The sequence below is a fragment of the Citrus sinensis genome, chromosome 8 (genome assembly GCF_022201045.2).
Source record: "Citrus sinensis cultivar Valencia sweet orange chromosome 8, DVS_A1.0, whole genome shotgun sequence".
In the NCBI taxonomy this organism is placed as follows: domain Eukaryota; kingdom Viridiplantae; phylum Streptophyta; class Magnoliopsida; order Sapindales; family Rutaceae; genus Citrus; species Citrus sinensis.
The window spans coordinates 4130876-4158828 of NC_068563.1; the positions used below are offsets into that span (position 1 = coordinate 4130876).

The 27953-nt window shown below is 34.4% G+C and overlaps 3 protein-coding genes and 1 non-coding gene across 8 annotated transcripts; 3 read left to right on the top strand and 1 right to left on the bottom strand.

The window, feature by feature from the left end:
* The first annotated feature begins 12450 nt into the window (after nt 1-12450).
* Nucleotides 12451-16818, top strand: LOC102617772 (protein TIC 62, chloroplastic). 4 transcript variants are annotated; one of them, XM_006479301.3, is made up of 14 exons: nt 12459-12734; nt 13123-13240; nt 13325-13397; nt 13479-13530; nt 13677-13853; nt 14025-14106; nt 14228-14300; nt 14401-14511; nt 14605-14748; nt 15128-15261; nt 15693-15893; nt 15975-16172; nt 16369-16449; nt 16551-16818. In XM_006479301.3, the coding sequence occupies exons 1-13, from the start codon at nt 12560-12562 to the stop codon at nt 16421-16423; spliced, it is 1593 nt and encodes a 530-aa protein (XP_006479364.2). In that variant the 5' UTR covers nt 12459-12559; the 3' UTR covers nt 16424-16449; nt 16551-16818. The 4 variants fall into 4 exon arrangements, with proteins under 4 accessions (XP_015386356.2, XP_006479364.2, XP_024955249.2 ...); XM_025099481.2 differs by having other exon boundaries at nt 16571-16818; XM_006479300.3 differs by having other exon boundaries at nt 16369-16818.
* A 1215-nt stretch (nt 16819-18033) lies between these two features.
* Nucleotides 18034-20738, top strand: LOC102617491 (uncharacterized). Its single transcript, XM_006479299.4, has 7 exons — nt 18034-18320; nt 18411-18507; nt 19076-19214; nt 19800-19882; nt 20038-20172; nt 20251-20355; nt 20449-20738. The coding sequence occupies exons 1-7, from the start codon at nt 18235-18237 to the stop codon at nt 20581-20583; spliced, it is 780 nt and encodes a 259-aa protein (XP_006479362.2). The 5' UTR covers nt 18034-18234; the 3' UTR covers nt 20584-20738.
* A 142-nt stretch (nt 20739-20880) lies between these two features.
* On the bottom strand, nt 20881-20954 carry TRNAN-GUU (transfer RNA asparagine (anticodon GUU)). The gene has a single exon. It is a non-coding gene; the product is annotated as a tRNA-Asn (tRNA).
* A 1301-nt stretch (nt 20955-22255) lies between these two features.
* On the top strand, nt 22256-27931 carry LOC102617091 (probable E3 ubiquitin-protein ligase ARI1). Of its 2 annotated transcripts, XR_370825.4 has the most exons (8): nt 22256-22836; nt 23078-23110; nt 23224-23500; nt 23918-24398; nt 24781-25329; nt 25408-25574; nt 26594-26672; nt 27418-27566. XR_370825.4 is itself a non-coding variant. In XM_006479298.4 (7 exons), exons 1-7 carry the CDS (start codon nt 22717-22719, stop codon nt 27561-27563), a joined length of 1773 nt encoding a protein of 590 aa, XP_006479361.2. In that variant the 5' UTR covers nt 22260-22716; the 3' UTR covers nt 27564-27931. The 2 variants fall into 2 exon arrangements, 1 of the variants encoding a protein (XP_006479361.2); XM_006479298.4 differs by lacking the exon at nt 26594-26672 and having other exon boundaries at nt 22260-22836; nt 27418-27931.
* Nucleotides 27932-27953: the final 22 nt, after the last annotated feature.

Below are 27953 nucleotides of genomic sequence, written 5' to 3' on the forward strand. Positions count from 1 at the left end.
CATTATGTATTTAGCTTTTGACATAAATACTCTAATAGCTAATAAATTAATGCTTTGGAATTGAATTTAAAGAATGAAGGTGGCATGGTAATGTGCATGAAAATTAAACATGTGAAATGGGTCTTTTTAGCTGTAGGAATAAAATACACTTCTAACATACTGCTTAGAGTGCTGGAACCTTATTTGTGAGTCAAGAAATATACACTTCTAACATATTGCCTTGTTCTCACCCTGCTTAGATCTCCCATACATTAGGTCATTGTTGGTGTAAATTTTGTCCCAACTTATGATATGGAAATTTCGACTGATGACGACCCCCTTAAGACTTGGGTTCCTCTTTATTGGATTTGATGATGGTGAGTTTTTCCTTTGGGCTGATATTGATGGGCCTTTATATATGCTCTTTTCAGTCCACTTTCTTAGGCAATCAGAATGTTTTTGTCTAGTGATATTCTACAAACACAAAAAAATGATCAAAGGGCCCGCTTTGCCGACGTAAACTCTTCGACGGTCAAGTCAGTCACCGGACTTTTGGAAATATAAATTTAGAAAGAGAAAGATTAGAGGGAGAAAGTTAGCATTTTCTCCTTTTGAGTCTCTTTTTTGTCTTACTTTTTAGTGAGAATGAAAAACATATTTATCGGTCAAACTGATTTGACTTGAGTGCTAGTTATTTTGATGACAAATGTCATCGTTCTTGTGACATTTGGCAACATTTGTCTTTTAGTGACCATGTTGATTGACACATGGATATACAAACTTGTCTGTGGATTAAAGGAAGAAATGTTTTATCCTTAAGTTATTTTTACTAAAACCTTGAGATCATAGGAGCCTCCAAACTTAAGAGGTTTGTCCTAGGATAAGAGCCTATAACCTCGACATGTTTTGGGCTTTGAATTCTTCTCACCTAGTTGATTTATCATAGGTGATTCGTCTTAAGATAAGAACCTAGGATCTCAGCTCCTTTTGGGTTTTGAAGCCTTGTTACTTAGGAAGAACATTCTAGGTGGTTTGTCCACCACTTCGTGGGTTTAATTGAGAGAAAAATTTATTGGATGGGTCTTATTAGAGTTAAATTTATTTGGGCCTTATGAGGCCTATTTTATTTTTGGTCCAACAGTTGCCCCCCCAAGTTTAATTGTTTTTTAAAAAAATTTAGACTTTCTTTATAATTTATTTTTATTTATTTATTTTTTAGTATCTTTAGAAGATTTTTCTCCAAGAATTTCATCCTTAGGAAGATTTTATCCTTAAATTTCATCTTTAGGAGGATTTTATCCTCGGATGATTTTCTTTAAGGAAATTTTTCTTAAATTTTATCCTTAGAAGGAATTTTCCTTAAATTTCATCCTTAGGGGGAATTTTATCCTTAGGAGAATTTTATCCTAGTATGATTTTCTTTAAGGAATTTTTCCTTAAATTTCATCCTTAGGAGGATTTTATCCTTATGAGGATTTTATCCTAAGATGTTTTCAGAAAATTTTCCTTAAATTTCAACCTTAAGAGGATTTTATCCTAGAATGATTTTTTTTTTAAGGAATTTTTTCTTAAATTTCAACCTTAGGAGGATTTTATCCTAAGATGATTTTCTTTAAGGATTTTTTCCTTAAATTTCATCCTTAGGAGGATTTTATCTTTCGGATGATTTTATCCTAAGATGATTTTCTTTAAGGAATTTTTCCTTAAATTTCATCCTTAGGATGATTTTATCCTTAGGAGAATTTTATCCTAGGATGGTTTTTTTTAAGGAATTTTTCCTTAAATTTCATCCTTAGGAGGATTTTTTCTTAGAATGATTTTCTTTAAAGAATTTTTTCTTAAATTTCATCCTTCGGAGGATTTCATCCTAGGATGATTTTCTTTAAGGAATTTTTCCCTAAATTTCATCCGTAGGAGGATTTTTCCAAGGATTTTTATCCTTGATTTTCATGCTTAGCAAGGATTATTTTATTTCCTTAGGATTTTTTATTTTATTTCCATCCTAGGATGATTCCTTGATGATTCAATTTACATCTTAGGATAATTCTTTCCATCCTTAAATAATTTTATTTCCATCCTAGGATGATTCTTTCCATCCTTGAATAATTTTATTTCCATCCTAGGATGATTTATTGGTGATTCAATTTCCATCCTAGGATGATTCTTTCCATCCTTGGATATTTCCATCCTAGGATGATTTATTAGTGATTCAATTTCCATCATATGATGATTTCTTCCATCCTTGGATAATTTTATTTCCATCCTAGGATGATTTTTGGAGATTAAACTATCGTATGAGGATTTGATTCCTTCCTAAGAATATTTGATTTCTATCATTAATTGTTTTAATTGCAAATCCTCTTTAATTGGCTAAGATCATATTCCTCTCCTATATAATGCCTCATTTCCCATTATGTCATGCAATAGTTTACAAGAGAAAAGAGAAGAGGTTAGAGAGAAAAGTTCTCAAGGTGTTCGACGGTGGTGTTCATAGTAGCTGGCGATGAATTTTTGGCGGCCTTTTGTCGACTCTTTGGTGATTTTCCTGCGACTTTCCAACATCTTTATGTGAGTATTTATTTATTCATTACTTTTTATTATTTATTGTTATCCTTAAGAGAGTAATCATAGTCATTTTCACTTTATAGGTTCTTCTTAGTTCAACAAGACCTAGTATCAAAATGACCAAAAATATTGTGGTGGATGCTATTCCCTTTACTACCATTTATGCTACTACGAGTGATGTAGGTAGTTGTGAGTTAAAAGAGGAGATAGATAAGGATAGCAGTGGTCATCTACCTATCCATGGCAGATGAAGACTATTAAATGTGGATTAGGTGAAATGTCCCTTGAGATATTAATGATTAGATATAGCACTCCTAGATCAATAACACTTCGTCGTGCTTCATCTAGAAGGAGCATGACGACTCCCATTTCATCCATATGTTCGGAGGATATTACATGCCTTAGGACTTGCTCCAACTCGGCTTTCTTCTAAAGCTTGGTGTTGTATTATTGGGATGTGGTCTCTTTGGCGTTACTTAGAATTTAATGATCCTTCTATGGCTGAATTTCAAAATCTTTTTCATCCACAGAGATGTCCTAAGGTTGAAGGATTTTGGTGTTTATCTGCCTATCCTAATTTAGATAAGATTCTTATTTATGGTGAACCTAGTCGTCAAGATAAGACTTGAAAACCTTATCATTTTTTGGTTAAAGGCAATTGGGAGTTCGAGACAAGTACAAAACATCCTGAGACTATAATCCAGACTTGATTTTGTCAACAAAGTCGAATTTCATTTTCTTATAATAATTTATTATTCTTATTATGAGTTTTTTCTATAACTCAGAAACTAATTTTCTTCCTTGGTTTCTCAGATAAGTGGACTTGCCCTGACCTTTTAGCAGATGAGGAAAAAAATATAGCAAAAGCTTAAAGCTTAAAGCTTGGGTAAGCGTAGCATCTCAGCTGCCTGTTCTGAAGAAACCTTAGTTGAGCGTGGTATTATTCCAAGCATCTTATTTTCTGAGAAGGAAGCTTCGGTGATGGCTTCAAACAATTCTCCTAATGCCACTTTCAAAGGTGAAAAACGGAAGAGATTTGTGATTCTGGATGTTGCTCAAAAGAAACAACAGAAACAAGATGGATCATCTTCCTAGTTTGTATCCCAAGCTCAACAGATTACATCATTTATTCCTCCTCTTCCTCCTCATCTTCTATCTGAGAAATGAGTTTGTGTTATTGCGCCACATAATCATTTGGTGCATCAGTCATCTTTATCTTTTCACTCATCAACCTTGATGAAGGACATTGTGAGTCTTGATCATGTTAAATCCCTCAAGCTTGCCTCAAGCCTTCTTTCTAAGGTAAAGTTATTTAATTTTCTTCATTATTCATTTATTTTTTAAGGTCATTCTCTTGCTAACTTAGGTTTATCTTATACAGAACTTGGTCTTTTTATCCACATCTGAGGAGAGGGCTAAGACGGCTGAGAAAAAAGTCCAAGAACTGAGTATCCAACTTTCCAAGACTATAGAGTATAACTCTGAGATGTAACGTTCATTAGATGATGCTAAGGCTAAGGAAAGAGCAGCTTTGGATAAAGCAAATGCTGAGATGGACAAAACCAATGAGCAAATTGAAAGTATACTTCACCAAGGCTACGAGGACTACCTGAAGGGACTAAAGGATTGTCGTATGTTCTTTGCTTGCTACAATGCTGATGCTGACATAGAAGTGATCGACCAACACTTGAAAGAGCTTAGTGTGAAATTTGATGAAAACAAGCCGAATGAGGATAATGGCTCCAAGACATGCATTGATGGGGGATGTACGAATGGAACAAGAGATACTCATTTGACTGAGAAGATATCCACAGTTATACCAGAAGGGTTTGAGGCTCTCTTCAGGAGGCATCCTGATCAGTGGAATGATGATTTTCAGCATACTAGGAATTTTTAAGGGGTTTTCCTTAATTTAGGAGTTTTCAACATTTTGTGTAAGCTGAGTGCTTAGGAGATGAACTTTGAACTTTTATTTTATGTGTTTCTTTAAGTTTTTAACCTTGAAATAAGATGCTCATTTGTTGTGTTGAACTTGAATAAAGATACAAAATTTTCATATGTTAAGTTTATGAAAATTTAAAATTGATCCAAGGACATTCATCATCGTCATTAGTTTTTTTTTTCTTTTTAAAACATCTCATGGAGAATTCATATGACTGAGAGAAGTAGTTTTTTATTCATCCGCATTTTGTCTTTACAAAACTTGTCTGACCATTGAGGAAAGATCAGACTTATATAAGTACAAGATCATACTATTGATGGTAAATCCTGAGATGCTCAACATTCCAAGCATGCCTCAAGATCTTTTCACCTAAGGTAGACAAAATATAAGTTCTTGGCCTAACTACTTCTCTAATTATGTAAGGTTCATCCCAATTAGGACCCAAAATGCCAACACCTGGTTCCTGAGCATTAGGCAAAACCTTCTTTAGAACAAGATCTTCAATTCTGAATTTTCGAATTTTAACCCGAGCATTGTAGTAACTAGCTACTTTGCCCTGATAGGCAACAACCTTGATCATATCTTGATCCCTCTTTTCTTCTAAGAGGTCTAAACTTTGGCGTTGTAGTTCATCGTTGATGACGAGATCAAAGTGTTATACTCGATAAGTCGGTGTTCCTATTTTAACTGTGATGACAGCTTCTGCACCAAATGCCAATGAAAAAGGAGATTCTCTTGTAGCCTTGAGAATTTGCTTAATCACTCGATTGGTAGCTTCAACTTGTCCATTATCCTGAGGATGGGCAGGAGAAGAGTAATAATTTTTTATCTTACGCTTTCTACAAAACTCACGAAAATTGTCATTGTCAAATTGCCTCCTATTGTCAGTGATTATAGTATGAGGTACACCATACCGACATATGATGTTCTTTTGAATAAAGTCGGTAGTTTTCTTCTCAGTAATAGTTGCCAAAGGCTCAGCCTCCACCCACTTTGTGAAGTAATCAATGGCAACTATAGCAAATCTTACTTGCCCATTTCCTTTTTGAAGAGGACCAATTAGATCAATCCCCCATTGGAAAAATGGCCAAGGAGTGAGGAGAGGAGTTAACTTCTCTAGAGTTTCTCAAACTTCAGAGCGTTCCCCAGAATGAAATTGATCTCTTCTTAGAGATTGATCCGATCTAACAACCCTTCTTTCTCTTCAATCATCTTTCTTTTTCTTTCCTTTGCTTAGTTTTCCTTTCTCTTGATTTCTATTCTTGAATCTTTCTTCCGCATTGGCATACTTCTCAGCTCTCGCAAGCATCTCAGAGTAAGAAGTGAATGGTCTTTTTGAAACTGACCACCATGGCTTTCCCATCCTAAGCCCCTCCATAATACCAGAAAGCGCTATGCCATCATCATAACCATTTACTTGGGTGATCTCATTATTGTACCTTCTGATGTAGTCTCTTAAAGTCTCTCATTTCTATTGTTTGATGGTCAAGAGGTAAGTCACTGGTTTTCCTCTTTGTCGGGCACTTCGGAAGTGGGAGGTGAATTCTCTACTCAAATCTCCAAAAGCTGAGATGGAGTGTGGCTACAACCTTCGGAACCATCTTCGTGCTGCTCCTACTAAGGTAAGAGGAAAAGCCCGACAAAGAATTGCTTGTAATGCTCATTGCACTTCCATAAGAGTGCGATACAATTCTAAATGCTCTGTTTGATCCCTCTGCCCATCATAAGGCTCCATTTGGGGTAAATGAAACCTAGGTGGATATTTTGCTACCATTATATCAGAAGCAAATGGTGGCTCAGGTTCTGCTGTTATATCATCAAGTGGGCCCATTTCTCGAACCATTTGCTCAAGTCTTTGCATCATTTCTTGTAATCTTCTGTCGACTTCATCTCTTTGGTCTAAACCTTCTCTGGTCATTCTCCTCCTAGATCTTCTTTGGTTAAGGGAATGCTTGAGATCATCTTCAGTTAACTCTTCTCTAGACCTTGTTCTAGAGGAGCCGGAATCAACCATATTACCTCCACTTGAGTTCTCGCCTTCCTAAGCTCGAGCTAGAAATTGGCCGAATATTCTATTGAAGTTACGAGCCAACTGATCCACTTGTTGTTGAAGTCGAACAACACGAGGCTGTCCCGACGTCTAACGTGGCGGGGTGGATTCAACTGAGGATTTGGAGGAGCATGGATAAGCACCACGTCATCATCATTTAGGTCTCGTTGTCGTCTCCTTCGTCGGAAGTAAACATCCTAATCCACTCTGGAACTTTCATCATCAGCCTCAAGGTTATAACACTCATTATTGGCATCTATGCTCATGGTAGGGCTTCCAAGACTTTTATCGAAAGATCCCCACAGACGACGCCAAACTGCTGGTGCAAATTTTGTCCCAACTTATGATATGGAAATTTCGACTGATGACGACCCCCTTAGGACTTGAGTTCCTCTTTGTTGGATTTGATAATGGTGAGTTTTGCCTTTGGCCTGATCTTGATAGGTCTTTATATATGCTCTTCTCAGTCCACTTCCTTAGGCAATCAGAATGTTCTTATCTAGTGATACTCTACAAACACACGAAAATGATCAAAGGGCCGGCTTTGCCGGTGTAAACCCTTCGACGGTCAAGTCAGTCACCAGACTTTTGGAAATATAAATTTAGAAAGAGAAATATTAGAGGGAGAAAGTTAGCATTTTCTCTTTTTGAGTCTCTTTTTTGTCTTACCTTTTAGTGAGAATGAAAGACATATTTATCGGCCAAACTGATTTGACTTGAGTGTTAGTTATCGGCCAAACTGATTTCACAAGAACGATGACATTTGGCAACATTTGTCTTTTAGTGACCACGTTGATTGACATATGGATATACAAACTTGTCTGTGGATTAAAGGAAGAAGTGTTTTATCCTTAGGTTATTTTTACTAAAACCTTAGGATCATAGGAGCCTCCAAACTTAGGAGGTTTGTCCTAGGATAAGAGTTTATAACCTCGGCATGTTTTGGGCTTTGAATTCTTCTCACCTAGTTGATTTATCCTAGGTGGTTCGTCTTAGGATAAGAACCTAGGACCTCGGCTCCTTTTGGGCTTTAAAACCTTGTTACTTAGGAGGAACATTCTAGGTGGTTTGTCCACCACTTCGTGGGCTTAATTGAGAGAAAATTTATTGGATGAGTCTTATTGGGGTTAAATTTATTTGGGCTTTATGAGGCTTATTTTATTTTTGGTCCAACAGCCATGACTAAAAGTACCTTTAAGGTATCTCATGATCCACTTCACGGCATCCCAATGCTCCTTACCAGGATCACTCATGAATCTGCTAACAACACTAAAAGCATAGGCAATATCAACTCTAGTACATACTATTGCGTACATAAGGCTCCCAACTACTTGTGTATATGACAATTCACTCATCAAAAACTTGTCTTGGTTAGTAACAGGAGCTTGCATCTTTGAAAGTTTAAACTGAGACCCCAATGGAGTTTGAACAGATTTTGCATTCAGCATGTCAAATCTGTCAAGGACCTTTTGAATGTACCTTTCTTGACTCACAAATAGGGTTCCAGCACTCTGATAATGTCCATTCCAAGTATACTCTTAGCACATCCAAGATCCTTCATTTCAAATTCTGCATTTAACATATCTTTGAGCTTCTTAATCTCACTCTTATCTTTGCTAGCAAGTAACATATCGTCAACATACAATAGAAGATAAACAACTCCACTTGAGCTTGAGCTTCCAAAGTAAACACAACTATCATATTTACTTGTAAGATAGCCATTGGAGACCATGAACTCTTCAAATCTCTTGTACCATTGTCTTGGGGACTGTTTTAGTCCATAAAGAGACTTATTAAATGACAAACATGGTCTTCTTTTCCTTTGACTTCAGAACTCTCTAGATGTGTCATGCAGAAAAGCAGTCTTCAACATTAAGTATAAAGTAAAACATAAATTTTGTACATGAAATATATGAATTATAAATAAAAGGTAAAAAAAAATTAATATAAGAGTTATTAAAAAAATACATACAGATGTAAAATAGATGATCATTATAATAATGATTCTTATATGTTTCCTAATTTTGTTTCTAAATTAAATAATGATAGTTTTGGCTTGATGTAATAGATGTAATGATATATGTGAAATTTGATAAAGGATAAAACTTAATTAAATCTTCAAAAACTATTATTTTCATGTCTTTCAAAGCTATTAGAAGATAAAGTAATTTTTCATCCTTCTAAACCTCCAAAATGATCCTTGATTATAAATAAAAAGTAAAGTTTAAAACTACATGAAGTATGTATAAGACTGAAAAATTAGATCAAATTTTATTGATATCTCATATATATCTAGTAATATACGAATATCTTTTTTTTTTTTTTGCTTAATCCACACCAAGAAAAATAATTTTGCTTAATCAACTTGTTTAGTAAACAAGTACTATAGTAGAAAATGACAAAAAAAAAAGTTTATATATGTCCTAGAATGAATATAAAATTTATGATTATGCCAATTCAATAAAATTTATTCCAATCTTTTTCAGTACATTTTTTTTAGTCGGTGAGTGGTTTTTTTTCTTTGTTTAATTAAATTAAATGAATAACTATTTTTTGTTTGCTTAATGCTTAATGTTGATTTACAAGTTTCATATTATTTTTATAAATATTTATTTTGCTTATAATTTTAAAACACTAATTTGCCACTCTTATATTAGTTCACTTATTTTACCTTCTATTTATAAGCCTTATATATAATTTATAAAATTTATTTTTATCACAGTATTGATGCTATAATTTTAATTTCGGCATCATAGAATTTTCTCTAGCACTGTTCATTTTGAAAAAGGAAAATTAACTCAAAGTTTTAAAGTTTGCTTGAAAATATAATAAATATCTTACCCTTTCTATTCAATTCTATTTTTTTAAAGATATATAAGATGAGAAGATTGGTTTTACAACAGAGTTGCACACACAATGTAAATTGTGAGTAAAAAGTGATTTAAATACTACTCCATGAAATCAAATCGCAAGTTATATACCTTTCGAACAAAAAAAAATTGTGAGTCATATGATTTGACAATCTTTTATGCAATTCCTTTTCCTCATTTTTGCACAAATCTGCTAAGCTTTTAAGGAAATTTAGCTTGTGTTATTGAACTTGGAAAATGGTATTTTTTTTTTCTTGGTTCAACTCAAATTCCGGTTTTATTTTCCATATGTTTAATCACAAGAAATGATGAAATCATAATCTTCTAGAGTATTTCATAATGGGAGATGTTTCGGGGTTTTTAATTAAATACCCTTTAATAGTTTCAAAATTATTTAAATACCCCCTCCCTTTTTGGTTTTCATGGATACCCTAACAAATGTGAGCAAAGTCGGGAATACCCTTAATGAATGCATCAAATGCACTTAATGAATTCTCTTCATATTTCTTTCCTCATTTCTTTCACCTAAATCTATTTTTGCTGCCGATTCTTTCAAAATCTCTTAGAATCTCTCAAAATCTCTCATAACTTCTTACACAAATACAATTATGTATTCATTTCTTTAACACCCACTCTTTCTTTAAAGGTGCATTGCTTATTAAACAACCCAATAAGATATGTTAATGTTGTTGGGTTTTAAATTTTTTAATTTTTAGGAAAATTTAGAAATTTTCCTCACATTACAATGTTTTATTTTCACCATTTTTTCTTATACGTAGAAATATATGCAATGTAGGTTGTTAAATTATTTTTTTCAGCAATATAACTTATTTATGGCAAAAATATTTCGAGTCGTGCATTCTTTTGATACCGTGTACGTCATATAGTTAGTCATGTAGGTCGTGTAAGTAATATAGTCGTGTAAGTCGTGTAGGTCATGTAAGAAATATAGTCGTGTAGGTCATGTAAGAAATATAGTCGTGTAAGTCGTGTAGGTCATGTAGGTCGTGTAGTTACTTGTATATGAAATTTAATATTATTATTTTTATTGTATCATCAGATATGGTTTTGGTACGTGTGTCTATTCTCTTCAATGGTGAATGGATTGAGCAAAATGACGAATATAAGTTCAAAGGTTCAAAGGCTAAAGGGATAATGATACTACGATCGACAACATATGCCGCATTGGTGGAGAAGATAACTGAAGTTATTGATATAGATACTTCGGAATTCGAAATCACAATGAAGTTCAAACTTAAGACATATGATCCTATGCCACCAGTTACAATTCAAACCAATGATGATGTGGAATTTTTTTAGATTCCAATTTAATTTCACTTCTTTTTTTAATAATTTTCATTGACATTTTCTGCATAGCAGCAAATATAAATTCTTAGCATAAATTAAGTCTTTAAAGAACTAAATTAGTCTAATGATTAATGGAAAAATTCGTGTAATTTTAAAGTCGCAATTAAACATATTACAATCATTTAAAAAGTTTTTTTCTTTTTTTTTTATCTTCAAAGTGCTTCCTTCCCCTGGCCAAGCATACAAGCATACATGAGGAATATCTGCATATAATTAATCTATGAAATCAATTAAGAAAAAAAAATATCAGCTATAGGAAATTAATGTAATGTTATACACATAAGAACACCATTCGCAGTGATAAAATATTTTCACTCATAACTAGACATATCATGACTTACCATGACTTATAATTGGAAATTAAGAATCTTTCTAACTAATGACATTTCACAAGGTAAAGGTATATGCACAATTCCAATTTATTGTGAGCCTAATTAAACTAAATGTAATGTGCAGATTCTATTGACAAGAAATAAAATGTGGAATTGAAGGTCGTGTAATTGTGTAATACAAGAAGATCGTATAATTGTATAATACATGAAGGTCGTATAAACATGCAATACATGAAGGTCGTGTAATCGTGCAATACATGAAGGTCATGTAATCGTGCAATACATGAAGGTCATGTAATCGTGCAATATATGAAGGTCGTGTAAAACACAACCTTGAATCTTACATAACCTTACACAACCAAATCTTGTGCTACATAACAAAATTATAATCAGCACAATCCATTAATTTTTCACAATTTGCATGCAGTAAAACAACTAAAAATTTGTTTTCGAACATGTTATGAGAGACCCACAACTAATTAATTTATTTTTTCAATATAAAACCCTAACTTTTTGTTTTTTTCCCTTGAATATTAACAAGAAAACTAATTACATAAAATTATTTGTCTCAACTAGTTACATTTTGACAATTTTGCAGCAAATGATCAACTTTCTCCGGCGATTATGTAGTGATGAACTATGCTTCACTTTCTCAGTTGTGGCAGCTTCCCCTCCTCAGGCTTAGTTTGCTCGTGTTGAAGTTCGATTTACCATGTATGGAGAATGAATGTTTGTTTCGGTAGAGGTGATGCCGGTGAGGGAATTGCAGTGTTTGTTTGTTTGAGTTTGATAATGGAGGGGATTGCAGCAGATGAGTGTTTGTTTGCTTCAGTAGAGAAGGGAGAGGTGCTGTCCGTTGAGTTGAAATGTTTTAAAATAAGGATAGCTTAGTAATTTCCTATTAGTTTTTAAAGGGTATCGATGAAAATTTTGGCAAAAATAGATTTTAGGGTATTGAGATAATTTTTGAAGTATGGAGGTGTATCCGGCGCAATTGGCACAGATGTTTCTTCCAGAAATTTAATACAGGGTTTATAAGTAAATCTATTTAAGTTTTGTGTTTGGTTGCTCAAAGTCAGAGAGAAAGTGAATGTAACGATGAGAAAATGCGAGTTTTCAGGGAAAAAAAAAAAGGAAAAATTTGGCGTTTTTGGTTGAAACTATAATTGATTTTATAAGTGTTAGTGCAATAGAATATTCTCAAGTTAGTAGAAAAACTTAAAAGATTGCAATCATTCTGAATACTCATGAGTCATGAGCCACAAATTCCATTGGTAATGGGTCTTTCCTTTTGCCTTGTGGAGCCCATATTATCCACATGGAGTGGAAGATTGCCACAACTGCCAAACTTGAAAAAAGTACTTTCAAGATACAATAAAATTTGCTTCACCTTGTTGAGCCCCTGAACCTGAACACAACAAAGAGGCGTTCTTTCAATAATTTTTATGTTGAAATGGAGATTTGCTCCTTGCAATCACAAACTCTATCTACCATACCAAGCCCTCTGTCCAGAAATGGCCTCATTGTAAAATCTTTTGGGTCCTGTCAAATCCTCAAATTCCCCAGTTCAAAGAAATTTTCACATCCGAGAAAGCTCAAGCTTCCTGATTTCAAAGCTCAAGCTTCAGGTAATGCAATAGCTTTCTTAAATCAGCATCTTTTGGATTGTCACTTAATTATGATACTTATTTGTTCGTTTCTTTTCTAGAATGGACCAAATAGTATGCAATGCAATTCATGAACATGTTGTGATATTTTTGTCAATTGGCATAATATTAATATAAAGAAAGGCTAATTAAGCATTGCAATGTGGATTAGTTTGTGATAGAAATGTATATAAATTCTCTGGAACAATGTGCCAAAATCTTATTATATGATGTGAACCTTGCACGTATATAATAATCTAGCAGTTACATGCTACATGGGATATGCTATAATTGGTTTTTCAAAGCAGAAGCAGAATCATACTATGTTTTCATTATTTATACCTTAAATATGTATATGAATGTGAACTAGGCACAATCAATATCTGTTCAGAGGCAGTTGGGGCGACTCCGACAAAAGCAGATTCCAAAGACGACAATCTTGCATTTGTTGCTGGTGCTACAGGTAAAGTTGGCTCTCGAACAGTAAGGTGAGGGTTTACTTCTCATTTCTCTTTGAATGTCAAGTTGATGCTTGGATACAGAATATGATGAAGTAATGTAATCTTTCTTAGGGAGCTCTTGAAACTTGGTTTTCGAGTTAGAGCTGGAGTCAGGAGTGTTCAGAGAGCAGAAAATCTTGTCCAGGTATGTGTTGTTTTTAATTAATCATTATGTTAGTATCACTGTTTCTCTAATGACTTGTCTACAAAAAAATTTATACTGTAGAGTGTTAAGCAAATGAAGCTCGATGGTGAACTCGCAAACAAAGGAATTCAACGTAAGAAAAGAAAGCCGGGGAGTACCATATTTTACATAAATAGCTATTTCCACTGAATAAAACAAAAACGTATTCTGCTAAAATATTTGCATAAGACATGTATTCTCCCTTAGCAAGTAACAGGTAGTCTTTGGTTTGTAGCCCAGCTGTAGAAATGCTTGAACTTGTGGAATGTGACTTGGAGAAACGAGTTCAGATTGAACCAGCTTTAGGCAACGCATCTGTGGTTATATGTTGCATTGGTGCTAGTGAGAAGGAGGTCTTCGATATTACAGGACCTTATAGGATTGACTTCCAGGCTACCAAAAACCTTGTTGATGCAGGTATGTGCTAAACTTGGTAATTCCAGTTTGATCCAATAATCTTATAGGAAAAAACAAGAGGATGTAGTGTTTACTACTTGTTCTTGTGATAATTTTCACATATGTTATTACTTTTTTTTTTCCTCTAAGATTTAACACTCTAAAACTAGAGTGATGCTTCTAACTCTGCAGCAACTATTGCAAAAGTGAACCACTTTATCATGGTTTCATCATTGGGAACAAATAAATTTGGATTTCCTGCAGCTATTCTAAAGTAAGCTTAAAGAATTTTATGCTCTTGCTTTGAGTTTAATGGAAATTTGCTATTTCGTTATCAAATTATCTCTGTTGAGTGATCAAAGTACTCAAATATTTTTCTACCTCTGCCGCCTAAGTTTGTTTTGGGGAGTCCTGATCTGGAAAAGAAAGGCAGAAGAAGCACTTATAGCCAGTGGTCTCCCTTACACTGTAAGAAAATCTACTAAGCTACAAGTAAAATTGTGCAACACAGAAATAGCAGGGTCGTCATAGCTTGAATTTGATCACTCATGTTGTAGTGCTTCTTCAGATAGTCCGACCTGGAGGAATGGAGCGGCCTACTGATGCTTACAAGGAAACACATAATATTACCCTTTCACAAGAAGATACTTTATTTGGTGGCCAGGTGTCTAATCTTCAGGTATGTATTAGATAAATTTCATTTCTATATCTCAATTTGTGTGAGCAACAAATGGAACAAATGTAATTAACCGCAAAATCATATAAATCCCAGGTCGCAGAACTCTTGGCATGTATGGCCAAAAACCGTAGCCTTTCATACTGCAAGGTAGTGGAGGTAATTGCTGAGACAACTGCACCATTGACTCCTATGGAGGAACTTCTTGCAAAGATACCATCTCAACGTGCTGAACCAAAGGTAGCTTCTTGCTTAAAAATGCAGATACCAAATGCACGCACGTTTGAAAATCTTGATAAAAAGCCTCAAGTTGCAGCATTATCCTTTACAATTCATGTTTGAAAAGCAAATAAGTTTTTCAAGATTCAATGTTGTTCATTGAACCAAACCAGCTTTTAATAATTTAGGACCAATAAGGTATTACCTCCAAGGTTAAGCATCTTCTAAGATGTCCACCGCTCATCGTAGGTATGGAGTGGCTAGTCACTGGTTGGCTCACACTATGAAAGGAGATGGGAAACATCTGACCGTTAATTTGATTTCATAGGATAATTTCTATTGTCAAATTATCGCCAATAATTTAGAAATCAATTTGATTCTTGTTCTGTTGTGGAAACAGGAATCAATTGCCCCTGAGAAGTCTGATCCAGCAGCTTCTAAGAGCATGATCTCCGAGGAATCTAGTGCTCCCATTACAGAGGAACCTGTCCAAACAAAAGCGAAGGTGACAGACCCACTTTCTCCATACACGAGGTAGGCCTCTCTATACAATGTTAAAATCTTATTAGCTGGATAGAATTTATATATAAGCCCAAATTCCTTATGAATTTTCCATATTTCCAAAGCTATGAAGATTTGAAACCATCTTCATCTCCTTCTCCAACCCCAAGCACCACTCCTGGTGCCTCCAAAACAAGTGATATAGATGCCAAGCCAGTGGCTTCAAAATCCACACCTTTGTCGGAGCCCTCGAGCACAACCACCAAAAAGGAAGCACCAAAGTCAGAAATGAAGAAAACAGAGCCTCTCTCACCTTATATCGCATAAGCTTATATAATAAATCATATTTCTTCATATTTTTCCTTAATAAGTTCCAGAGGATGTTTCAGTGATGCCAGTTCCAGAGGTTTTTTCAAAGCCATAGGTAGGATTTAGCTTTTTAAAAGCTGATTTACTGTTGACAGTTACGAGGATTTAAAGCCATCTACATCTCCCACTCCAACTGCCCCCCCTGGGAAGAAAGATTCAACCATTGTGGATGGACTGCCAATGTCCGGTATTTCTGACGCTCAAACAAGTACATCTGGGGTAAAAACTGGCATCACTGAAATGGTATCAGCACCGGAAGAATTGTCAAAAGCAAGGCCTCTTTCTCCATATTTTGCGTAAGTCAATACACTGTTCTTCTGAGATCAGTTACAATTACCATGGCTTAGCTTCTTTACAATCTGACTTAATTTAAATAGTTATGAAGATTTAAAACCGCCTAGCTCTCCAAGCCCCACACCAAGTGGTCCCAAAGAAGTACTTTCAAGTTCCTCAACAACTGGAGAAGTTGCATCCCAGTTAACTGGAGGCAACGACGTAGCCAAGACTCCAGATACCAGTCTTGTGGAAAAGAATCCTATCGTGAATTCGATTCATTACCATTCCCCCTACCATATGTAAGTCTGTAATGGTTACTGATAGTTTCAACTTATTCAACTGTAGTTTTCTTTGCTTACTGCTTAATTTGAATGTGATGTCATCATTAATCTCTAACTCACCATAAACTATCTGTAGCTTCATTTTGTTCGGTCAAATGCTATTATGTTATTGTAAACAATTTGTATTGAGTATCGATTTCCTTTTTACCACCAGGTATGAGGACTTGAAGCCTCCAACATCACCAATTCCATCGCCAAAGAAATATTAGAGGTAAACTGTCCATCGTTGGACAAGGTATTAATTCTGGATGCTTCTTTCCCTTCCTCCATGAATCTGCACTGTCAATTTACACTCAGCTCGATGCATGAAAGTAATTGAAATAACGTCATTGTCAGAGAATCATCAAATTAATCAGGACCTATCAGGACCTGCATCCGGGGAGTTGCATGGCAAGTTTTCCTGTAGTTAAAACTATCCATAGCTATTGAAATTGCCGGAGTAGTTTCAACTGGAACTTCTTGTTATATATACACGGCAGATTCATATTTTGTCATTACTGCACTATTTTGATGAAATTTTACCAGCTTGTTTAAATTGATATAAAGTTTAGCAATTTCACTAGCCTACATACAATGAATGAGAACAAATGATTATTTTATGTTTTGACTATGGGTAGTTTTGACTTTTGAAGTTATTATGATTATTATGGAATGCTGGATACCGAGTGAAAAACTATCCAAGTTGAATGGTCTAAAAAAAAAGTATAAAACCATGGACTTTGTGCAAAGGATAAGGTTTTTTTTTTTTGTGAAGTAACGATTTAATTTTTATGGTCTAGTGCTTACATTATTTTTCGACAATGAAGTATTTTGGATTGTTAAAAACATTGATAGATTTAATTACATGGGATTATTGTTATGGGATATTAAAAAGTCCTTAAATTAAGTTAAATTTCAATAGAAACCATTCATTAATTTATTTTTTGGTCAAATTTTTTTATCTGATACTAAATTAAATTAACTAATTATGTTCTAGTTTTTTTTATTTACAATCAGAAATCTATCGGGACTTGTCCTGAGTAATTTTATTATAGCACAGCCTGAATATCAATCTTTACTGAATATAAATCTTCACTAAACTGAAGGGAGATTTACCCACACTATTAATATTGGAGGAAAATTAATCATACCCCAACGTGAAGAACCAACTAACTCCCATTATAGAGGGAGGTAAGTCCCAACGCTAACCCAACGCTGGGACTTGAATCCACATGGGTGTGTCAATGGGCTACAGGCCCATTGGCTAATTCTGTTGTAGTTAAAATCTCAAATTGGAGAACTTGAGTCATGTATTTTATCTTTTTTTGCCAAAATTTCTCAATTTTCATTTTCTAGAATATGTTATGAGCTCTAGTTCAACACCTAAAAGCTTGTGCCAATTTATGTGAAATAATCAAACTGAAGTTATTTTTATTTAAATAATTCAATCAATTGATAAAACGTGATATTTATATATTCATATAAACACCGTATCGCAAAGGGCCATAAAATTTTTCGGAAATAACAATATGTTGTACAATTTTTACTTGGGAGTAAAAATTGTACAACATTTCTATCTACTTAAAATTTAAAAATAACATTATCATTCAAAATCCATAAATTAAATACATGAGATATCATCTATGTAATGAATTAATAAATGATGTGTCATACGAATTTTACTTTGGCGTAAAAAGTGTACAATAAGTCATCTCTACTTCCTATTTATAAACGACATATCATTCATATGTCAGAGATATTTACGATTTGTCATCTGTATAATGAATTTTATATTTGTTTGACAGTGGACACATTCTAACAAGAAAACATGGCGTTTTGGTCAAATTATTGAGATTATTTTGGTCAAATTGCTTTAATCGAAATAAATAATAAACAAGAAGGTTAAAGTGTTGGTCAGTAGTCAACCAGTCGTCAATTTGGCCATTTTTAGAAAGCCTCCTCAGAATTTAACAGGGGTTTAGCTAGGGTTTGCACTTTGCATTAGTATCTACCAATAACGGGTCGACCCAGAAACCCGTAAATGGATGCGGATCAAAACCCGAAAGCATCAGAGAAGAAAACCATTGGTCCTCCAACTACTTCGGCTTATCTTGATCCCCATTACTGGTAAATTTTACTATCTGTTTAATGTTTATTTTCCCATTTTAAATTTTATTATTATCGTGATTTATTTTGTTTTCAATGTTTTGGTTGCAGGGATGAACGCTTCAGTGATGAAGAACATTACGAGTGGTTAAAAGATTACTCTCATTTTCGCCACCTCGTTCAAGCTCACATTAAACCCAATTCCTCTGTAATCTCTCTCCCATATACGCATTTGTATATGCTTGTTGTTTGTTTGGTTAATTTTTTGTGGTATAATGTTTTTCAAATGAACTTTTTGTTTGGGAATCAAAAAGGAAAAAAAAAAAGCCCTTGATTTTAAAGGTACTTTCCAGCAAATGCAGTATAAGTTCTTAAAGAATGTTTGCTTGTTTTATTAGTACCACTCCAAAGTCTGTTGTCCTTTTTCAAAAGCACTGTATAAGCTTAAAGAAGTATTTTTCTTCTCCATTTCTGTCAAACAACAAACAAAAGCACATTTGGGCCTTTGCCAGTTTGGCACCTTGCAATGGTTTTGTGAATTGGTGATGGCTAGCTAACTAGATTTCTAATGTTTTCATTTAAATTGGGGTTTTTCATTTGAAAACTTTTGTTTGTAATTTCAACTTTGTTGGGTTTCAATCTCGCTAGCGTCGTTGTGATCTACGTCGAAGTATATGACCTCTGTAAGTCCTGGAGTAGTTGGATTCAGTGTTCTTTTTAATGTCTGTTAGCAAGGTTTGATAGAACATTAGTGATGAGAAAATTGCATGGTAAAGGTCTTGGAGCTGGGATGCGGAAACTCTCGGTTGAGTGAGGGACTGTACAATGATGGAATTACTGCAATAACATGCATTGATTTGTCAGCTGTTGCAGTTGAGAAGATGCAGGAACGTTTACTATTGAAGGGTTATAAAGGTTTGTTTGTCGATTTGCAATTTTATTTCTGTATTTTTAGTTTGCTTATCTGCTTATATGATTTTTTTTTCCTTTTTCTCGAGTGATTACATTAAATAGTTTATTTGTTCATTATATGAAACAATTGGCTGAAGAATTGATTTAAAGAATGACTTGATAATGGCTTGATTAATAATTTTGCAGATTGAACTTAGCAAAACATGATTTTATTTATTATTATTTTTTTTTGTGATTGTCGTGCAGTGTTATATATATATATATAGAGAGAGAGAGTTTGGCTCAATAGCAATTTGTTTTGCTTCATTATTGTTGACAGAGAGGAGTGAACCAAATTTGTCTCACTATCACTGGCAAATCTGAATGGCTATTCCTCATTTCTATATATTTGTCAAAAGAAAGGAGAATACTTGAAAAAAATTCCCTTTAGGTTAGGGATTTATTATGGAGACAAAATTAATTTCTCGTGATTTTTGACACTGAGTACTTGTGGGAATGGGAACTGAAAGAGTTCAATTGCATTAAAAATGGTATATTTCACTCTTTTAGTGTTAATTGTTTTCTTCATTTCTCTATTTCCATAATCAGAAGTAAAGGTATTGGAAGCTGACATGCTAGACCTGCCTTTTAGCAACGATTGTTTTGATGTGGTTATTGAGAAAGCAACCATGGTAAATAGACAACCCATATTGATTTTCCTTTTACTTGCTGAATTTTAATTTTGTTATTTCTAATTAAAAATTATGTATGCTATCATGATCGTGTGCTTTGTTTTCATTTTTAGTCGAGTGAAAATATTTGTACATTTAACTTTTTGGTTGTGAAGGAGGTATTGTTTGTGAACAGTGGCGATCCATGGAATCCCCAGCCTGAAACAGTGACCAAAGTCATGGCGATGCTCGAAGGTGTTCACAGGGTTTTGAAACCAGATGGGCTTTTCATCTCAGTTTCTTTTGGCCAGGTGACATAAACAACCATATGATTTTTTTCTCATAACATAAATGGTGTAGTTCTTACTTGTAATTCGAATCTTCTCCAGCCACACTTCAGGCGTCCTTTCTTCAATGCTCCTCAGTTCACCTGGTCTGTTGAGTGGATCACATTTGGTGATGGATTTCACTATTTCTTCTATATACTGAGAAAGGTTAGTATTGAGTATGGACTTCAGAGTTTTAACTGTTTGGGTGGCACATATGACTGTGAAGCTCTTTATAAAAACTTTCAATACATTTGCCAGGGGAAGAGGTCATCGGCTGATGAAGAATTGAGCCAGAGTCATGACAAACCATTAGTGCCTACAATTTCTATGTTTCACGAAGAATTGGAGGGTGAAGATTATATTTTTAGAACCAACATTGATGAAATGGATTGACAAAAGTGCTTGTAACAATTTTTTTGTGCTGTTTACCTTCTTGCTTGTAACCTTGATTCATTGGCATCGCTAGTGGAATTGTTACCGTAATATTAATTTAATACTTTTAATAGCAGTAAAATTGCAAAAGGAATGAAATTATCTGATCATCTTGAGCTGATGTGTTGTTAAAAAAAATTGAAAATATGATCTGTTGATGCGTTATAATGTGCATTTAATGTTTTAATAGCAATATAGTCGTAGGGAAATGAAATTATTAAAAAATTATACAATAAAAAATAAAAAATCATTGGCGCGCGCTAGAAGGAGGGCTTGAACCTCCGACCTTGTGGTTAACAGCCACACGCTCTAACCAACTGAGCTATTCCAGCTTTGGTGTTTAACTTATATAAATAAATTAATTTCAAGGAAAAAATGAGCAAATTCACGTATCCATATTTGGTTTTAGATTTGTTGTTTTGTCGATTAAATTACAATAAAACTAATAATAGCACAAATTTATGAAATAATCTTTATAATTCATGGAGTAGGACCCATACACTTACTGCATAAATTAATAATTTACTAATATCTACTATAATTTGTTATTGATAAATCTTGTTCAGTATACACTTATTTCTTCTATCATGAATAAACTGATTCTTTCTATGCACTAGTATATTTTACATACCAAATAATACAAAATAGTCAATATTTACATGTCAAAACACTTTAAAAAAAATCGTATAGTATCCTTTAAGACATACTATCTTTTAATTATAACCTTAATCACAATTATATCCTTTACGTTGAACGTAAGTTAGACGGACCCTTATAACATTGACTAAATCACATGCTATTCGTGTAACAATATTCTCTATATTTTCTTAAAACTATATAAACAATTGATATTACATATAATTTATAACACTGTTTAATGTTTAATAAACAAATTTGTGCTAATATTAAACAACCATCCACTACAAAGTTTAATATATTATTTAATATTTATATGATATAAATGGCAAATAAATTGTCTCTTCAATATGTGTAACACTATTCTCATGTAAATAACTCTATTAACCATTTTTTTTTATCTACTAATATTCTAAATGACATGATATTATCATGACCAATCATTCAATAATCCTCTTTGTACCATATCATTTCATATTCACGTCATATAAAATAATATATATTTTTGTATGGTAATATTATTCTCGTGTTTCTTCCGCAACTGTATGGTTTTCAAGTAGTTTTTGTAATTAAGTAATAGTACCTATTATTTTAATGTTTTTTTTTAAAAGCCAAATTTTGAACTGCGATCATTATTATTATGCTGTTTAAGGAATTAAGGTTGGTCCTGCTAGCGCTACAGTCATTAATGTGCATTTATTGCTACCATTGCTAATTAATGTTGATCTCGACGAATAAAAGCGCTACGATTAAGGTTGTAATATGATATTAAAAAAAAAAATTAGTAGAATTATAAAATTAAATTAAAAAAAAAATTGCGAGTCCACAAAGCAACATTTATTTTTTATTTTTTTTGTCTCACAAATTCTAATATTTTATCTTTTCAATTTTGTTATTTACGAACAAAACTTTATCAACAAAATTAGTTAGCTTTGAGTTTGAACTCGAACAAGTCATCATCGTCTGACTAGGAATCCTTCTCAGCATTTGCAAGCATTCTCTCACAAGCGGCAAGCCACACGCACCACCTACCTAGACTCCGTAATTCGTTGACGAAACCTGAAAACGACATCGTTCCCAGTCCCCCAGCGCAGTCCTTAAAACGACTCCGTTGCTTTCCTTTTCGTTCAGTGAATCATTACTCTCAGTCTCAAAACAATCAGCATAATTTTATTTTTTTTTCAAAAAAAAGAAAATTACTCTCTCTCTCTCTCTCTCTCTCCTCTCAGTTGCTTCTTCTGTAAGCAGCAGTGACTCACTATCATCGCCGGCTACAAAGTCGCCGGAAATTTTTCTCTTCTTCGATTGATTCATCAGAATTTGTCAAGCTATAGATATAGACACACACATATATTATTCAAGTATCTATAACGTTCAAAGTATTCCTATTGAAAATATTATTAATATTCTTATTTGTTTGGTTTGGTTTGGTTTGGTTTCGATAATTGTGATTGATCGATGGAGGATAGCTTCAGCGGAGACGAGGATTATTATTACTCGGATCGGGACTCCCTCGACGGACTCGAGAACGACGAGGCTGATCTCCAGTGGGTCCCACCGAAGGGTTCCTCCACCAAGGTACATTCTCTTTTCTCAAAATTAGGGTTTTTCGTACGGTTCGTATTTCTTAATTTCGAATTACAATTCCGCTTTATTTGGGTCATTTTATCGATTGATTCAGTTTAAAGATTGAATTTTCATGTGGAGTTTGTATTTTTGGTGAATTTCAGGGCTTTCTGTTATTTCCTTGGCAGTTTAAAAGGCATCCTAAAAGAAAATTTGGTATGCTTTTGTTAATTATATTGTGTTCTTTTTGCAGGTTATAACTAGAGAATCTCTTTTGGCTGCACAGGTAATAGAAAAAGAAGGATTTTTTTTTTAATTTTTTAGTCATTTTGTTTATTTATTTATCTTTTTTGGGTTCTTCTGGAGTTAATGCTTTAAGCTGGGGTTTAATTTGTGTAGAAAGAGGATTTGCGGAGAGTGATGGAATTGCTATCGCTGAGGGAGCATCACGCACGTACTTTACTTATTCATTACCGTTGGGATGTTGAAAAGTTGTTGGCGGTACTTGTAGAGAACGGAAAAGAAAGCTTGTTTAATGAAGCGGGTGTAACAGTAATTGATGATGCTGACCCAATGCTGCCCTTGTCGTCTACAGTAATGTGCGACATATGCATGGAAGAGGTTGCTGGTGATAAGGCAACCAAAATGGATTGTGGCCATTGCTTTTGCAATGACTGTAAGCACCCTGCTTCTTCTCCAGGCTTTCTTCTTTAGTACTTTGATATTCTCCTTATGATTTTGTGAGTTGTTGGGGTTTATTTTTTATTGTCACCTATAAAATTGATAGGTTGACGTCAATCCTTAAATCGTTACGGGTCCAGAAGGCAATGTGATAAGTGATTTTATTTTCTAATGTTCTTTTATCTATGGTGTTTTTGCTTGACCTTGCTATTTGCTGGCAATTTCTTCTTGCATTTCTGAATGCCAGTTCTTAAATTAGTTTTTGGAATGATGTAGCTTGAGTCTGATCCTGAACTATCAATATTTGGGTATTAGGTAGTTTAGTTTGGTAAAGGTGACCAAGCCAATTGTGACATGGTAATCCCTTGTTTTGTTATGTGAACTTAATCTTCTGCATTGATTTTGTTTTCAGGTTGGACTGAGCATTTTATTGTAAAAATAAATGAGGGTCAGAGCAAACGCATTAGATGCATGGCACACAAATGCAATGCTATCTGTGATGAAGCTGTTGTCAGAAATCTGGTCAGCAAAAAGCATCCCAATCTGGCAGAGAAATTTGAACGTTTTCTTCTTGAGTCTTTTATCGAGGATAATAAAATGGTTAAGTGGTGCCCAAGTACACCACATTGTGGGAATGCAATACGTGTTGAGGAAGTTGAAGTTTGTGAGGTAGAATGTGCTTGTGGTGCACAATTTTGTTTTAGTTGCTTATCAGAAGCTCACTCACCTTGTTCATGTTCGATGTGGGATCTTTGGGCCAAGAAATGCCGGGATGAATCTGAAACAGTTAATTGGATCACTGTTCATACAAAGCCTTGTCCGAAATGTCACAAACCTGTGGAGAAGAATGGTGGCTGTAACCTTGTGAGCTGTATTTGCGGGCAAGCATTTTGGTAAGATTATTTTCTTCTCTCTGCTGGTGTATGCCTTGTCATACACCACTGTTTCTGGATTCCCATACTGCATAAATGTACTCTGAACTATTGCTGCAGATTGTTTGCTATTTATTTATGTCTTGGTGTAAGCAAGTGTTTCAACTGGTTAACGTAGTGCACTAAGCAAGCGTTTCAGTTGGTTAACGCAGTGCACTAAGCAAGCGTTTCAGTTGGTTAACGTAGTGCACTAAGCAAGCGTTTCAGTTGGTTAACGTAGTGCACTAAGCAAGCGTTTCAATTGGTTAACGTAGTGCACTAAGCAAGCATTTCAATTGGTTAATGTCCCTCGATGGTTATAGTTGACATAAAGAGCTTCTTCCTCCTTTTCCTTGTGAAACAGTTGGCTATGTGGTGGAGCTACTGGAAGAGACCATACTTGGTCAAGAATTGCTGGTCACAGTTGTGGTCGCTACAAGGAAGACAAAGCCAAAAAGACTGAACGGGCTAAGCGAGAGCTTTATCGGTATATGCATTATCATAACCGTTACAAAGCTCATACGGATTCCTTTAAGCTCGAAAGCAAACTTAAGGAAACTGTCCTAGAAAAGGTGTCAATATCAGAGGAAAGGGAATCAAGGCTCAGAGATTTTAGTTGGGTAACTAATGGATTGTATAGACTTTTCAGATCAAGGCGAGTCCTTTCCTATTCCTACCCATTTGCATTTTATATGTTTGGAGAGGAGCTCTTCAAGGATGAGATGACAGATGAAGAAAGGGAAATAAAACAGCATTTGTTTGAGGACCAACAGCAGCAGCTTGAGGCAAATGTTGAGAAACTTTCCAAGTTTCTGGAGGAGCCCTTTGATCAATATCCCGATGACAAAGTTATGGAGATAAGGATGCAAGTTATCAATCTTTCCGTAATCACTGATACCCTCTGTAAGAAAATGTGAGTGTGGCCTCCTCAAAAATTCACATGTTTATTGGATTTTAAAATTTATACTTGTTTTGATAAAAACACTGACAGGTATGAGTGCATTGAGAATGATTTGTTGGGTTGCTTGCAACTTGGTACCCACAACATAGCTCGTTATCAGTCGAAGGGCATTGAGAGGGCATCAGAACTTTCTACTTGTTGGACAAGCGTCAATACTACTACTGATAAGCGTCAGCGGTCTGATGCAGACACTAGTGGTAATGTGGATTGGCCTTTTACTTTTCCTTCTCTTTTTCTTTTTTCTGCCCATTGTATATCGGTATTACAATAGAGAACTAATGTCATTTGGCATATCTTGCCTTTATTTTCATTAAGAGTAGTAGCTAAGTGATGATTTCTTTCCTCTTGAATTGAGGTGTTAGGAAATCATATACTTTGCATCTATGGGAATGTATGAGTGATGCGCATTGTCTTGGACATTGTTTTGTGTTTTGTCCTGGATGATGCTTCTTATGATGGTGTTACTCATTACAGGAACCAGTCTTGCGTCCCATCAACTTGGTACTTGTTATATTTATCATTGCCATTTTAGTAATGTTTATGCCTTTTTGCCTTCTTTCTTTACTGGAAGTTTGAAAGAATGTTTACTTTCAGATGCTGAGAGATGTTTATTTTTTTTCTTATAAACTATTATAATTCATTGTCAAAAGAAAACTGCTTGTACCAAATTTCCATTTGTTTCCAGCTAGTTATTAGATTTTTTGTGTAGACAATTTCCGTCAAGGTTTTTTGTCTAGTATAATACTTATTTTTTATTTTTTTAAAGCTTGTTGAATATGTCTTTTTCTGTCACATCCAAAACCAAAAGGAATGTTTTCAAGTTTGTGAGTTTGACTTCTAATGCATTGGCCAGCCTAGTGCTGAGAAAGTTCTGGCACCTGTCTAGAACAAGCCTGAGAAAAGTTTTGAAGTTACAGATTAATGCTATTTTTTGTTATATACACATTATGAGGATTTAGTTAGTTTGTGGGAAACTAACAAAATAGCCTTCACCTGGCTACCTGGGCTCAGGAAGAATCTTCTTTTTACTCTGTCAGGGGAAGAAGTAAGAACTTATTATGCATCAGCATCTTGTGTTCTTATAGGCTCACTTTGGTATAAATTTTAGGATTACTAGTATACTTTCTTTCGATTTTAGTTTTAATCTTTGCATACTAGTTGCATGTTAGCTTACTCTCTTGACTGACTAGATTTGTGCGTTTTTTATTTTGGATAGGAAACTTAGAAGTATATTAACAATGGTACAAAAGTACAAGTTGGACCAGAAGTCCAGAGGCATCCAGACAAAATCCTTTGTACTATGCTGTCCATAGTTTCTGATGAGTTTGATTTCTTCATTTTCTCTTAGCATGTTCAGTTTTACCTGTACTTTCCTTTTGGGTATGCCACTGCTTGAATACCTAGCTTCCTAAATTTTTGAAATCTGTTAGGTCTGTGGCTTTTTTGTAAAAGTCTGATCTTGGTTAGTACGCCTTGTGTCAGGAGCATGAGCTGCAGAAGCTGTTTTGCTCTCTGCATATATCATTTTTTTCCCCTTGAATTACATCATGCATTTGAGGTTTGTTGTGAACATCAGTTGCTTTACCAGTGATGCGGTCGATCATGAGGTTTTGGTTATTTATCCTGATTTGTATTTATAATGGGGCAAATCTTTCTTTTCTTTTCTTTTTTTTTTCTTTTTTCTTTTTTGAATAATTACAATTTCTCAATATGATAAGGGAGTACTTTTCTAGAATTGAACTTGCGTGACCATTGTATTAACGTCCAACTAATGTGCATACAGGATCACTGGTTTATAAGTCAAAATTGCATCAATAATTTGAATTTTGCTACTTTAAGATTTTGTCTAAACGCTGTAGTTACATTGGTTTGAAAGGGTTAGATCATGTTTGGTTTTAATTTTCAATTTGCAGCATAGAATTTGCGAGTTTCCATTTTTTAGTTTCTGGATATGATGTCTTATTATTGGATTTAATCTGGATGATAATTTAGGAGTAGCATATCTGATAAAAGATGTACTAACTCCCTGCAATGCTGTAGGAGGGACTTTGGAACATGATCGACCATCAGGCTCTAGGAGTTCTGATGACAGTGGATGCTCTTCTCAGAAGCGTGTTAGAAAGGAGGATTGTCTTAGTGGGCGTTTTGACTTAAACTTGCCAGCTGAAGTCATTGACCGGAATTGATCTTCGACGTCGCAGGTTTTCATGAAAGCATAGGTGTACAGCTCTTAACTGAAGACCTTTTGTCTCTGATAGATTTATTGTATGGGGGTTAGGCAGCTGGGTGCCTAACTTTGACATGGTATCTTTTTGTCCCGGTTTTATGTTCTTCCATTTGCTGAGATATGCTGGAAAAGAGAAACATGGAATTGCTGGTTCCTTGTTTCCCGGCTATCTCTGAAAATTTATATATTGTACAGAGTCTCTCATATTGGACTTTAGTGGGCAATAAAGATATGTAAATTTTGGACCTAAGATTTGAGCAACACTCATTTACTACATCTTCTTGGGTCATATTATATCATAGGAAAATGCCAATGCTTTTAACTTTATCTTGATTTTTGTTGATTTTTG